General features: G+C 32.5%; 1 protein-coding gene across 1 annotated transcript in view; it reads left to right on the top strand.

The window, feature by feature from the left end:
- LOC149808050 (spindle and centriole-associated protein 1-like) overlaps window positions 1-15,938 on the top strand; it is a 109,596-nt gene that overhangs the window by 31,943 nt on the left and 61,715 nt on the right. Inside the window, exons 7-8 of the mRNA XM_089973054.1 lie at window positions 6,484-6,539; window positions 12,512-12,621. Coding sequence (XP_089829180.1) covers window positions 6,484-6,539; window positions 12,512-12,621 — 166 coding nt within the window. The remainder of the gene's footprint in view (window positions 1-6,483; window positions 6,540-12,511; window positions 12,622-15,938) is intronic.

The raw sequence follows: 15,938 nt of genomic DNA, 5'->3' as shown, positions 1-15,938 counted from the left end.
AGTTATGCCCAAATAAAACTTAACTAAGATCCACTTTTGAGACTGAACCAACAAAGTTAACTAATAATAGGACAGTAGGCATGCACAGTGGTAGGTTGCAAGAAAACCGAGATGTTTAAGTAATTTATATAGCAACCACATCACTCTCTTGAGGCATCTCATGTAGCAACCACATCACTCCCTTGAGGCATCTCGTGTAGTAACCACATCCCTCCCTTGATGCATCCCGTGATGTTTAAGGCATTTATATAGTAGCCACATCACTCCCTTGAGGCATCTCATGTAGCAACCACATCACTCCCCTGATGTATCTCATGATGTTTAAGGCATTTATATAGTAGCCACATCACTCCCTTGAGGCATCTCATGTAGTAACCACATTACTCCCTTGAGGCATCTGATGTAGTAACCACATCCCTCCCTTGATGCATCCCGTGATGTTTAAGGCATTTATATAGTAGCCACATCACTCCCTTGAGGCATCTCATGTAGCAGCCACATCACTCCCTTGATGCATCCCGTGATGTTTAAAGCATTTATATAGTAGCCACATCACTCCCTTGAGGCATCTCATGTAGCAACCACATCACTCCCCTGATGTATCTCATGATGTTTAAGGCATCTATATAGTAGCCACATCACTCCCTTGAGGCATCTCATGTAGTAACCACATCCCTCCCTTGATGCATCCCGTGATGTTTAAGGCATTTATATAGTAGCCACATCACTCCCTTGAGGCATCTCATGTAGCAGCCACATCACTCCCTTGAGGCATCTGATGATGTTTAAGGCATTTATTTAGCAGCCACACCCCTCCCTTGAGTCCCTTGAGGTATCTCATGATCAAGCCACATGCATTTATGTGTGACTTGACGTATAAAGCAATGATGTTTGCTTATTAAGGCATGTACCAGTATGGAATATGGTAAATATCATTATCTGTGTGTTTTATTACTATTAATTTGGTAAATATCATTATCTGTGTGTCTTATTACTATTAATATGGTAAATATCATTATCTATGTGTCTTATTACTATTAATATGGTAAATATCATTATGTGTGTCTTATTACTATTAATATGGTAAATGTCATTATCTGTTGTCTTATTACTATTAATATGGTAAATATCATTATCTATGTGTCTTATTACTATTAATATGGTAAATATCATTATGTGTGTCTTATTACTATTAATATGGTAAATATCATTATCTGTGTGTCTTATTACTATTAATATGGTAAATATCATTATCTGTGTGTCTTATTACTATTAATATGGTAAATATCATTATCTATGTGTCTTATTACTATTAATATGGTAAATATCATTATGTGTGTCTTATTACTATTAATATGGTAAAAATCATTATCTGTGTCTTATTACTATTAATATGGTAAATATTATCTATGTGTCTTATTACTATTAATATGGTAAATATCATTATATATGTGTCTTATTACTATTAATATGGTAAATATCATTATGTGTGTCTTATTGCTATTAATATGGTAAATATCATTATCTGTGTGTCTTATTACTATTAATATGGTAAATATCATTATGTGTGTCTTATTACTATTAATATGGTAAATATCATTATCTATGTTTCTTATTACTATTAATATGGTAAATATCATTATGTGTGTCTTATTACTATTAATATGGTAATATCATTATCTGTGTGTCTTATTACTATTAATATGGTAAATATCATTATGTGTGTCTTATTACTATTAATATGGTAAATATCATTATCTATGTTTCTTATTACTATTAATATGGTAAATATCATTATGTGTGTCTTATTGCTAATAATATGCTAAATATCATCTGTGTGTCTTATTACTATTAATATGGTAAATATCATTATGTGTGTCTTATTACTATTAATATGGTAAATATCATTATCTGTGTGTCTTATTACTATTAATATGGTAAATATCATTATCTATGTTTCTTATTACTATTAATATGGTAAATATCATGTGTGTCTTATTGCTAATAATATGCTAAATATCATCTGTGTGTCTTATTACTATTAATATGGTAAATATCATTATCTGTGTGTCTTATTACTATGAATATGGTGAATATCATTATCTGTGTGTCTTATTTCTGTTAATATGGTAAATGTCAGTATGTGTGTGTCTTATTACTATTAGTATGGTAAATATCATTATATGTGTGTATTAATACTGGTGAGCATGTGTGTTCAGTCCAAAATTCAGTCATGAATTAAAAAATTGCCAGTAGAAATCTGTGTTTATTCAGTCCAAAATATCCATCATGAATTAAAATATTGCAAGTAGAAATCTCTGTGTGTATTCAGTCCAAAATATCAGTCATGAATTTAAATATAGCAAGTAGAAATCTGTGTGTGTGTATTCAGTCCAAAATATCAATCATGAATCAAAATATAGCAAGTAGAAATCTGTGTGCATATTCAATCAAAATATCAATCATGAATCAAAATATAGCAAGTATAAATATGTTCATGTTCAGTCCAAAATATCAAATCAACAATTTTTGCTTACAACATTGTACACATTATTGTTTATGCCCCAATGCACACTGCATTGTTTATATCCCCATTGCACACAGCATTGTTTATATCCTCATTGCTGAGAAAGCTTGTCAGTAGCTTCTCGTGGGTTGGTGGTTCTTCCTGGGGATTTCCCAGGTTCTTCCTCTACCATTAATACTGGCTGCCATGCATAGCCTATCGTGTGCTGAAAAATGGCGTTAAACCCCACAACAACGACAACAACATATCCCCATTGCACACAGCATTGTTTATATCCCCATTGCACAGAGCATTGTTTATATCCCCATTGCACACTGCATTGTTTATGCTATATTTCAGACATCATTGTTTATATCCCCATTGCACACAGCATTGTTTATATCCCCATTGCACACTGCATTGTTTATATCTCCTTTGCACACAGCATTGTTTATGCTATTTCAGACATCATTGTTTATGTCCCCATTGCACACTGCATTGTTTATATCCCCATTGCACACTGCATTGTTTATATCTCCATTGCACACAGCATTGTTTATGCTATTTCAGACATCATTGTTTATATCCCCATTGCACACTGCATTGTTTATATCCCCATTGCACACTGCATTGTTTATGCCCCAATCCACACTGCATTGTCTATATCCCCATTGCACACTGCATTGTTTATGCCCCAATGCACACTGCATTGTTTATATCCCCATTGCACACTGCATTGTTTATATCCCCAATGCACACTGCATTGTTTATATCCCCAGTGCATACTGCATTGTTTATATCCTACATTGTAGCTGTTTGATGTAAACCTTACCGTGATCAAACAAAAACAACATGAGATAGAAAAGTAAAATTTTCAGATAGTCATATCTGTATTCTTATGTAGATAACCTGAGTAGGTATAATTATTAAGTATAAACCATGTTGGTATAAATATTAACCATTAACCATGTTGGTATAATTATTAAGTATAAACCATGTTGGTATAATTATTAATATAAACCATGTTATAATTATTAAGTATAAACCATGTGGGTATAATTAATAAGTATAAACCATGTGGGTATAATTATTAAGCATAAACCATGTTATAATTATTAAGTATAAACCATGCTGGTATAATTATTAAGTATAAACCATGTGGGTATAATTATTAAGTATAAACCATGTTGGTATAATTATTAAGTATAAACCATGTTGGTATAATTATTTAGTATAAACCATGTGGGTATTCTTATTCAGTATAAACCATGTGGGTATAATTATTAAGTATAAACTATGTTAGTATAATTATTAAGTATAAACCATGCTGGTATGATTATTAAGTATAAAGCATGCTGGTATAATTATTAAGCATAAACCATGCTGGTATAATTATTAAGCATAAACCATGCTGGTATAATTATTTAGTATAAACCATGTGGGTATTCTTATTCAGTATAAACCATGTGGGTATAATTATTAAGAATAAACCATGCTGGTATAATTATTAAGCATAAACCATGTTGGTATAATTATTAAGTATAAACCATGCTGGTATAATTATTACATATAAACCATGTTGGTATAATTATTTAGTATAAACCATGTTGGTATTCTTATTCAGTATAAACCATGTGGGTATAATTATTAAGTATAAACCATGTGGGTATAATTATTAAGTATAAACCATGCTGGTATAATTATTACATATAAACCATGTTGGTATAATTATTTAGTATAAACCATGTTGGTATTCTTATTCAGTATAAACCATGTGGGTATAATTATTAAGTATAAACCATGCTGGTATAATTATTAATATAAACCATGTTATAATTATTAAGTATAAACCATGTGGGTATAATTATTAAGCATAAACCATGTTGTTATAATTATTAATATAAGCCATGTTGTTATAATTATTAAGTATAAGCCATGCTGGTATAATTATTAAGTATAAACCTATAAACCATGCTGGTATAATTATTAAGTATAAACCATGCTGGTATAATTATTAAGCATAAACCATGTGGGTATAATTATTAAGCATAAACCATGTGGGTATAATTATTAAGTATAAACCATGCTGGTAAAATTATTAAGTATAAACCATGCTGGTATAATTATTAAGTATAAACCATGCTGGTATAATTATTAAGTATAAACCATGTCTGTATAATTATTAAGCATAAACGATGTTGGTTTAATTATTAAGTATAAACCATGTCGGTATTCTTATTATGCATAAACCATGCTGGTATAATCATTAAGTATAAACCATGTCTGTATAATTATTAAGCATAAACTATGTTGGTATAATTATTAAGTATAAACCAGAGGTGGGCAAACTTTCCAGTGCAAGTGCCGCATACACAAATTTACACCTTGTCATGGGCAACATAGTTCATTAAGTAAAATAATTAATATTTGAAATAGCAAAAACAAAAGGTTTTTCTAAATAACATCTAATTAATTTGAGTTGTTAATATGTTGTTAATATTTGAAAACTTAAACTTCAAAAGGAGCACATTTATTTGATAAACAGAGTAACATAAACAGAGTCAGTGCGAATGATGATTTGTTCCTAGGCCACATGAAAACCCTTGGCGGGCCGCATGAGAGCCCTTGGTGAGCCATAGTTTACCCACCCCTGGTATAAACCATGTGGGTATAATTATTAAGTATAAACCATGTTGGTATAATTATTAAGCATAAACCATGTTGGTATAATTAATATGTATAAACCATGTGGGTATTCTTATTAAGTATAAACCATGTTGGTAATCATTAAGTATAAACCATACTGGTATAATTATTAAGTATAAACCATGTTGGTATAATTATTAAGTATAAACCATGCTGGTATAATTATTAAGCATAAACCATGTCGGTATAATTATTAAGCATAAACCATGCTGGTATAATTATTAAGTATAAACCATGCTGGTATAATTATTAAGTATAAACCATGTTGTTATTATTATCAATATAAGCCATGTTGTTAAAATTATTAAGTATAAACCATGCTGGTATAATTATTAAGTATAAAACATGCTGGTATAATTATTAAGCATAAACCATGAGGGTATAATTATTAAGTATAAACCATGTTGTTATAATTATTAATATAAGCCATGTTGTTATAATTATTAAGTATAAACCATGCTGGTATAATTATTAAGTATAAACCATGCTGGTATAATTATTAAGTATTAACCATGTGGGTATTCTTATTAAGTATAAACCATGCTGGTATAATTATTAAGTATAAACCATGTTGGTATAATCATTAAGTATAAACCATGTCGGTATAATCATTAAGTATAGACCATGTTTGTGCCTTTAGGTAGATGACTTCGTTACATTTTGATGTCATCATAACCATTTTTGAATTTGTATTCTTTCATTGAAATTTAGAAACATTAATCAGCAGTGGCAGCACATAATTTTTTTCTCCAAACACAAATCTTTTTCCTTGTCTAGTTTCCAAAAACATAAAATCATGAAATTTTATTCCTAATTTTATTAGTCGTTTTGCTGAGGATGTATCATAGAAAATCCAAACAAGAACAGGTTACTTGTTTATAGACACGATGACTGTCACATTCTCAAAGAAAAATAACAATAACATTTTCATCATTTATATAAATAATCAGTTTTCCAAGGCACAATCATCTTGTGAAATCTGCTTGACTAACAAAAATTTGCTGTTGTCAAATGCCTGTGTGTAAAAATCAAACTGTTTTTAAAATCTTATTTCATTAGTGAATGAATGGATTAATCTATTCATTTTTTCCTTTTTATTATTCTTTCTTTTTATTTACATTTCTTTATATTCACTTACTACTTAATTTTTTTCAGTCCTTAGATGTATCATTTAAATTAGTTTTGTGTTTGATGTAAATATTTTGACAGAATTATCGTTTTTAACATTAAAACATGGAGGATGGTAATTTATTTTAATTATTTTTCTCCAGAGGTACCATGGATTTCCTAATGTTACAACAGCACCAGATGCAGAAGAGGCAGATAGGTAAAAATAAAAATAATATTTTTCTCTTTTTTTTCTGATACTATTGCACATTAGATATATTTTGATACACTGATTCTGTATATCATCTCATTTTGTAACACCACCTCCTTCTCAATCAAAGGGTGGAAATTCAGCAAGTTTGTTGGATATCATGCTGTCTGGTAACCATGTGCTAGAGGGATATTATATTTGGCTTTCTCCGCAAGGGTCTTTGGTAGGGAACCAAAGATAGGGTGTTCAAATTTCAATTACAGTAATATTTTGTATACTTTTTGGGCACCAAATATTTTTTGTAAGATACAGCTGTAGCAGGAAGTATTGATGTTATCATGAACCAAAACTTGTATGTTGCTACATTTTTACAACATCATCACAAGAACATCACAGTGTCTACATTGTTTCATATCAGCAAAACTTGGGAATCAGTATATCTTTGATTTATTTTTTGCGTGTCTGAATGTGTCATACTTTACAAGGTGCAAAGATGAACATTATAGCTGGCAGAAAATCCCATTTTTTCCCCCACTGACCATTAGTTGTAGATTGTTGCTATTAATATCTGATAGACATGTATCAATTGAAATATGCTAAAGCTGAGGACAAAGACAGTGTCAGTAAACATGCTACTCTGTAGTAATGCTCTGCATTGTAGTGAATTGGAAATGGGAGTGTGTATCTCAATCTACATGGAAATGGGAGTGTGTATCTCAAATCTACATATAAATGGGAGTGTGTGTCTCAAATCTACATATAAATGGGAGTGTGTGTCTCAAATCTACATATAAATGGGAGTGTGTGTCTCAAATCTACATGGAAATGGGAGTGTGTGTCTCAAATCTACATGGAAATGGGAGTGTGTATCTCAAATCTACATGGAAAAGGGACTGTGTCTCAAATCTGCATGGAAATGGGAGTGTGTATCTCAAATCTATATGGAAATGGGAGTATCTCAGATCTGCCTGGAAATGGGAGTGTATCTCAAATCTACATGGAAATGGGAGTGTGTCTCAAATCTACATGGAAATGGGAGTGTGTCTCAAATCTATATAGAAATGGGAGTGTGTGTCTCAAATCTACATGGAAATGGGAGTGTGCATCTCAACTGTATATGGAAATGTGAGTGTGTGTTACAAATCTACATGGAAATGGGAGTGTGTATCTCAAATCTGCATGGAAATGGGAGTGTGTATCTCAAATATATATGGAAATGGGAGTATGCATCTCAAATCTATATGGAAATAGGATTGTGTATTTCAAATCTCTGTGGAAATGGGAGTGTGTATCTCAAATCTGCATGGAAATGGGAGTGTGTGTCTGAAATCTGCATGGAAATGGGAGTGTGTGTCTCAGATCTACATGGAAATAGGAGTGTGTCGCAAATCTCTGGAAATAGGAGTGTGTCTCAAATCTCTATGGAAATGGGAGTGTGCATTTCAAATCTTTATGGAAATGAGAGTGTGTATCTCAAATCTCTATGGAAATAGGATTGTGTATTTCAAATCTCTATGGAAATGGGTGTGTGTCTCAAATCTGTATGGAAATGGGAGTGTGTGTCTCAAATCTACATGACATCATTGATTTAGATTTTATTGTTATTAGTATGTTGTGCTAAATCTGATGATGGTACAGTGCCGTGGTGATATATAATAATACCACAAGCATGAAGAATCAGTTTTAGAGATCATATTGATAGCAACAAGTATATTAAACAATGGACACAGTAACTTAAATAGTTACTATTTTATGATACATTTTCACAATAGGTTGAATTGTGCATGGATTTATTTGTCAACATTGCCATTTGTTATACATTAGAAATAAAAGAATTAGTTAAAGAAGTTATGAAATAATGTCAGTTAATTATTTAGATGACCACCTTACAGTTTGGTACCATAACTCATGACAATGTTTTTTCTTTTGTTCCTTATTGACTTGTTTGGATGTCTTGGCTCTTAGTTTTATCTGAAATAGACCATGTTACTTTTGTGATCTTTTATTTTTATGAACAAAGCTTGTGGGGTATTGTTTTCTGTCTGTCCAAGTTGAGTATGAGGTGTGTATGCAGATGTTTTGGTTTCTGGATGGTAAATAACATCTAGTAAATAGATTTTCATGCAACTTTTTACATTTGTTTCCCTCTTGAGTTTGGGTTCAGTAGTCAAAGATGATGGATACTGGTGTTATAAATAGATTTTAACTGTGAGTTTTGTTTCTGGATAATTACTTAAATTTTAGAGAACAGAATTCAAAAACATTTGGTTCAGTTGCTCCCATTAGCTCCCTGAAGAACTTTATTGATCTTGGGTTCAGTAGCTCCAGTGTCAATGTCACTGTCAGTGAAAATCGATTTGTTTTTCATTGCCAGACAATAAATTCATCACAACAGAATGCTTTTGTTTGAAACTCTGTACTTGGTACATATGCTCCTTTCTGCTCAAGAATTACATCTTTTAATTAGATTAGGACATAGCCTACATATATTTACTTTTTAATCATGTCTGCTACTGACATAGCTATATTTTTTAAATCATATCTACTACCAACATGGCCATTTACTTTTTAATCATGTCTACTACTGATGTGGCTATGTAATTTCTAATCATGGTCTACTACCAACATGGTCATGTACTTTTTAATCATGTTCTACTACCAACATGGTTGTGTACTTTTTAATCATGTTCTACTACCAACATGGTCATGTACTTTTTAGTCATGTTCTACTATCAACATGGTCATGTACTTTTTAATCATGTTCTACTACCAACATGGTCATGTACTTTTTAATCATGTCTACTAGCAACATGGTCATGTACTTTCTAATCATGTTCTACTACCAACATGGTCATGTACTTTTTAATCATGTTCTACTACCAACATGGTCGTGTACTTTTTAATCATGTTCTACTACCAACATGGTCGTGTACTTTTTAATCATGTTCTACTACCAACACGGTCATGTACTTTCTAATCATGTCTACTACCAACATGGTCATGTACTTTTTAGTCATGTTCTACTACCAACATGGTCATGTACTTTTTAATCATGTTCTACTACCAACATGGCTATATACTTTTTAATCATGTTCTACTACCAACATGGCTATGTACTTTCTAATCATGTTCTACTACCAACATGGCTATGTACTTTCTAATCATATTCTACTGCCAACATGGCTATGTACTTTTTAATCATGTTCTACTGCCAACATGGCTATGTACTTTCTAATCATGTTCTACTGCCAACATGGTCATGTACTTTTTAATCATGTTCTACTACCAACATGGTCATGTACTTTTTAATCATGTTCTACTACCAACATGGCTATGTACTTTTTAATCATGTTCTACTGCCAACATGGTCATGTACTTTTTAATCATGTTCTACTACCAACATGGCTATGTACTTTTTAGTCATGTTCTACTACCAACATGGTCATGTACTTTCTAATCATGTTCTACTACCAACATGGTCATGTACTTTTTAATCATGTTCTACTACCAACATGGTCATGTACTTTTTAATCATGTTCTACTACCAACATGGTCATGTACTTTCTAATCATGTCTACTACCAACATGGTCATGTACTTTTTAATCATGTTCTACTACCAACATGGTCATGTACTTTTTAATCATGTCTACTGCTGACATGGCTATGTACTTTCTAATCATGTTCTGCTACCAACATGGCCATGTACTTTTTAATCATGTCTACTACTGACATGGCTATGTACTTTTTAATCATGTCTACTACCAACATGCCATATACTTTTTAATCATGTTTACTACTGATGTGGCTATGTACTTTTTAATCATGTTTATTACTGACATGGATATGTATTTTTTAATCATGTCTACTACCAGGATGGATCTGTACTTTTTAATCATGTCTACAACCCTCATAGCTTTGTACTTTTAATCATGTCTACTACAAATATATGTATGTACTTGGTAATCATGTCTACTTTGTACAGGATAATATCTTGTTGTTGTTGTAGGGTTTAATGCCAATTTTCAGTACAAGATAGGCTGTACATGGTAGCCAGTATAAATGGTGGAGGATGAACCCAGGAAAACTCCGGAAAGAACCATCAACCAACGAGAAGCTACTGGCAAGCTTTCTCACATACCCACATTGGCCAAACCTGAGACTCGAACTCTCGCAGACAGAGGTGAGATTGCAGTGATCCATAATGCTTTAGACAACTCGAGGCCCAAGGATAATATCTCCATTCTTGGGAATTCTAGGCCAGGAATAATTGAAGATTGATTTAGTAGTATTGTTTGTACTGTATAAATACATTTTATTTCATGAGTACTGCAGAGAATATATATTCAAGCAAATAATTTCGTGTTGGCAGACATTGTGTGCTGTTTATGGTACTCATGTTGGCAGGCAGTGTGTGCTGTTTACGGTACTCATGTTGGCAGGCATCATGTGCTGTTTACAGTACTTGTGTTGCCAGGCATCATGTGCTGTTTACAGTACTCATGTTGGCTTGCATCATGTGCTGTTTACAGCACTTGTGTTGCCAGGCATCATGTGCTGTTTACAGTACTCATGTTGGCTGGCATCATGTGCTGTTTACAGTACTTGTGTTGCCAGGCATTGTGTGTTGTTTACAGTACTCATGTTGGCTGGCATCATGTGCTGTTTACAGTACTTGTGTTGCCAGGCATTGTGTGCTGTTTACAGTACTCATGTTGGCAGGCATCTTGTGCTGTTTATAGTACTTGTGTTACCAGGCATTGTGTGCTGTTTACAGTACTCATGTTGGGTGGCATTATGTGATGTTTACAGTACTTGTGTTGCCAGGCATTGTGTGCTATTTACAGTACTCATGTTGGCAGGTATCATGCACTGTTAATGGTACTTTTGTTGATCATGTGTTCATTGCAACATCATGTAGTTGTGAACAGCAGAATTAATTAGAAATTGTTTTTAGGAAGGACTAGTGCTAAAAGTTCATTTTATGGACAAAAATAAATGTTTAGAGAGGTTAACAAGACCAGACCTCACAATTACACTCAACCTTTCTAACTGTATCCTTGTGTATTATGGATCATTGACTACTGTGAATGTAATGTTTTGTTTGCCTATTCCAACTCAGTGCTCATTCAATCATAATTTTCTGGTCCACTTAATAACTGGATTATGCAGAATCAACTGTAACTGTTACTGCATAGAGTAAATCCTAAAAGATAAGGGAATTTGATGATTCAGCTGTATTCCATAAAATATTGTTTGCAAAAATCGATAGACTGAAGTATTAAGTACTAGGTACATGTACTTCCACATTTTGATATTACTAACCTGTTAAATTGTCTGTATTTGCAGAAAATATAATGGTACTAAAATACTGTGTTTCATGATTATAATGTCATTCATGTAAGTCATAGAATACAACTCTGTATTGTGAGACTGCCTTATAAGCAAGTGCATGATACAATACTTCTTCAGTGTAATGCCATTCATGTCAGCCATACAATATATCTGTATAGTGAGACTGTGTTATAATGAAGTGCATGATAAAGTACTACCTCAGAATAACACCATTCATGTAAGCCATAGAGTATACTGCTGTATAGTGAGACTGCCTTATAATGGAGTATATGATACAGTACTCCTTCAGTGTAGTGCCATTCATGTAAACCATATAGTACACTGCTGTATTGGAGACTGCCTTATAATGGAGTATATGATTCGGTATTCCCTCATTATAATTCTCCCAGTGAAAGTCATAGAGTACATGCTGCCTTATAGTGAGACTGTCTTATAATGACATACATTATGCATATCATTTTACTGCTATAAAAAATGGTATCATTAAATATACCCACCTAATAACAGGAAGAGTGTTATCGTGAAGAACATTATTGTGAGAGAGTGCTGTAAATTGATTACATTATTTAAATAGTGGAATTCTCTAGTGTAGTATCTCAACATCTGTTAATATTTATTACCATTGCAGATCAAAGAGCCTTGTAGGGGACCATCCACCCATCCGGACGAGGACTGAGGTTTTGAGTGATTCTGTAATGGATGCTTCAGCTTTAAATGATATACTTGATTCAGACTCTGGTAAGGAAAAGTAGAGGAGTAAAGACGAATGCTGGCAACATAAGCTAATTTAAAACTAAATAGGGATCATGTCATACATTGTGATAGTAATCTGTTAATCTTTTTGTCCCAGTAATGTATTAATACATGTTTTAGGTATTGATACAGTGACCCAACTCCTGTCTTTCTGGTATAATTGCCCTACATTAGTCATCTTTTATCATCAAATAAAGTTGTACAAATAAATAGGGAATTTATATATAGATTTTTCTCATGGTTCTAAAAGGAGTTTTTGGAAACAGGCCTGGGGACTTTAGAAATGTTTAGTTAACCAGACTCTAGTTTGTCTGAAAATGCCCATTCCCATTGTTTTCAGCCTTTGACTTGTTTGCATTGTCTGAACATTTACATCTACACGAAAGTTTCAGATATAGCCACATGCTGTTCAGATTAGATTAACAAAGAATAAAATTGGAGGGCCACAATTGATATACCTTCTGTTTCAGATTAGGCTAACAAAGAATAATATTGGAGGGCCACGATTCATATACTTTCTGTTTCAGATTAGGTTAACAAAGAATAATATTGGAGGGCCACGATTCATATACTTTCTGTTTCAGATTAGGTTAACAAAGAATAATATTGGAGGGCCACGATTCATATACTTTCTGTTTCAGTCAGGACTAATTTCATTTGCACTGAATTTTAAATTGATTAGTTCAAGTCACAGTATAGTGGACTCTGTGATTTAAAGAAGATAGAATTTATATCGGTGGAATCAGCACCCAACAAGTTGGAACTAAATGGATTAAAATAATCACGGTGACCGTTATTTAAATTAAATGGGTGTCATGATAAGCCACTAAATAGCTATGTTAGATTTACTGTCACACACTCATACTGGAACTTGTATACCTATTTATCCATTGATGCTTTTCATTATATGTGTGCAAGCAGGACATTATGACTGCTCTAGTGGCTTAGTGGTTAGAGCATTTGCCTTGGATGTGGTAGGTTGTGGGTTCGAACCCCGGCCAAGTCATACCAAAGACTTACAGATATGGTACTAACAGCTGCCTTGCTTGGTGCTCAGCATTAAGAGGTTAGTGTTTGGACTGGTCGGCCTGGCGTCAGGATAATGTGACTGGGTGGGACATCATGCTACATGTCTGCGGCATGATGCCCCAGTTTTAGACATCACTATGAACTGTCACACTGCAGACATCGTAGCGATATGACTGAAAAATTGTTAAGGCTACATTAAAAATCTAAATCACACACACACACACAAGCAGGCCAATTGTAATCATAAAGGATAACTCAGCCATAATTGTAAGTACCCAATGAAATATACAGCACATTCTGTATGTAACAGAACATCAGCACAATAATGTCTATGTGATGTAAATTTTGAAAAAGTTCTGATAAAATTCAAGAATTGCATAAAGAACTTCAGGAAGATAAATCTAAGTAAATAAATTTAAAAATGCACAAAAAGCTTTTGGAAGATAAATACATGCAAATATATTTAAGGATGAAGTAAAGAAAGTTGAGATTGTGTAAAATGTATGCAAGATATAAACTGAAGAAAAAGAATATAAAATTCTTAAAATATAGGGTAAATGCAGAGAACAGATGTAATGTTCACCAGTTAAATATGACATGCTTTGTTTTTTTACATGTATTTAATACTTTGTATATACACATATATGTGATACTTTGTATATGCACATATATTTTAACACTTTGTATATGCACATATATTTAACACTTTGTATATACACATATATTTAATACTTTGTATATACACATATATTTAATACTTTGTATGTACTGTACATGTTTGGACCTATATTTGTTATGGGTGAGAAACTTATAAACAGCAGCCATAGCAGGGGGCTACATTGCTACATTATTTTAAAGAAGTTATGAAAATTTCATATAATTTAGGACTGACTTTTTTTTTACAAATTTAGTTTGTACATATGTTTCAAATTGTGTATTTTGTAAAATTAATGACTATTTTTATAAGAAAATGAAGTGATTTTTATTTCGTGAACACATTTCTTGTGCAGATTGAGGGTTGTTTCTGTAAAACATGCTTAGGACCCAGGGAAGGGTATAGTGATAATTAGTCACCCGTAAATGTAATTTTCAACTTTGAATCATGTTCAGATAAACTCTTGAACAATATGAGTACCTTTATATAAAAAAAACACCTTGTCTGGGTTCCATATCAGATTAAGTGGAACAACCCTGATATCAACAGTTGACATTGTTTAGTGGGAGTACTGTACAAACATCACAAGTCAGTTGCGTACAAAAGTCTTCAGAGCGTAACATCTTTAAACAACAGATTTTAATGATTGTGAGTTTACCTGTAAGGATTTTGTAGCTTTGTATTTTTTATTTCTGCATTCAAACATGAAATTTTTTCATCCTTGGCAAGTTGGAAGTCAAGTTTGATAACAGAAGCTGCATACAAATTTAGCGTACTTTATATAGTTACATGAAAGTCAAGTCCAACTGCAAACAGCATGGACCCTGGTCTGCCATCACATAATGTGCCAGCAGATCAGAGTTTATGTTGTTTGTTTTACTGATTACTCCTATCAAACTGCATGCACCCAGATCTGCTGGCACATTACACAATAGGAGATCTTGGTCTATGCTGTTTTTAGTTGATAAGTTTTATTGAATTCAGATAAATGATTTTTCATCTCATGTCAGTGTTAAAAAGAACATTTGAAAAATGTCATCTGAGAAATGATAAGAATACTTGTAAAGAGAGGTTGCAATGTATGCTTCTTTCTCTTATCTTTATCATTATTTAATATGTTACAAAAGTTGACCATATTGTCTTTCAAGCATTGTGCAAAACATTTTTTTAGTAAAATTACCATAAAATTTGCATTCAGTATAATAACCATAAGTGAGAACAGTTGTTTTATATTAATACCAAGAAATAAAGTAAAATAAAATATGAAAAAATAAATGAATTTCTCCAACCATTGTATGACCTTCAAACAATGGATGACTACTGCCATAAATGTGTAACATTATTCACAAGAAATCGTGTTTAATTGTGTTGAACTATTATCATCTGAAGAAAACTAGAAATTTGAAGGGCACTGCTGCATCATTTTCTCAAGGACAAATGATAAAATATGGTTGGACAGGGTAAACATTTTTGATTTGAAAGAGGGAAAGAGAAATGCAAAACTGTTTAAAAATAGTATGATCGTCCCTAATTATGTATCTTTTGTTTTTGCTCAAAAAGTGACCCATGTGAATACCATCGACTTGTACCCTTCTTATATATAGACTGATTGTAGGAT

This window comes from Sinohyriopsis cumingii, chromosome 1, assembly GCF_028554795.1.
Source record: "Sinohyriopsis cumingii isolate HCF-2022 chromosome 1, ASM2855479v2, whole genome shotgun sequence".
Taxonomy (NCBI): domain Eukaryota; kingdom Metazoa; phylum Mollusca; class Bivalvia; order Unionida; family Unionidae; genus Sinohyriopsis; species Sinohyriopsis cumingii.
Note: the sequence above shows the minus strand (reverse complement) of the source record. Positions and strands in the feature narration are given on the sequence as shown.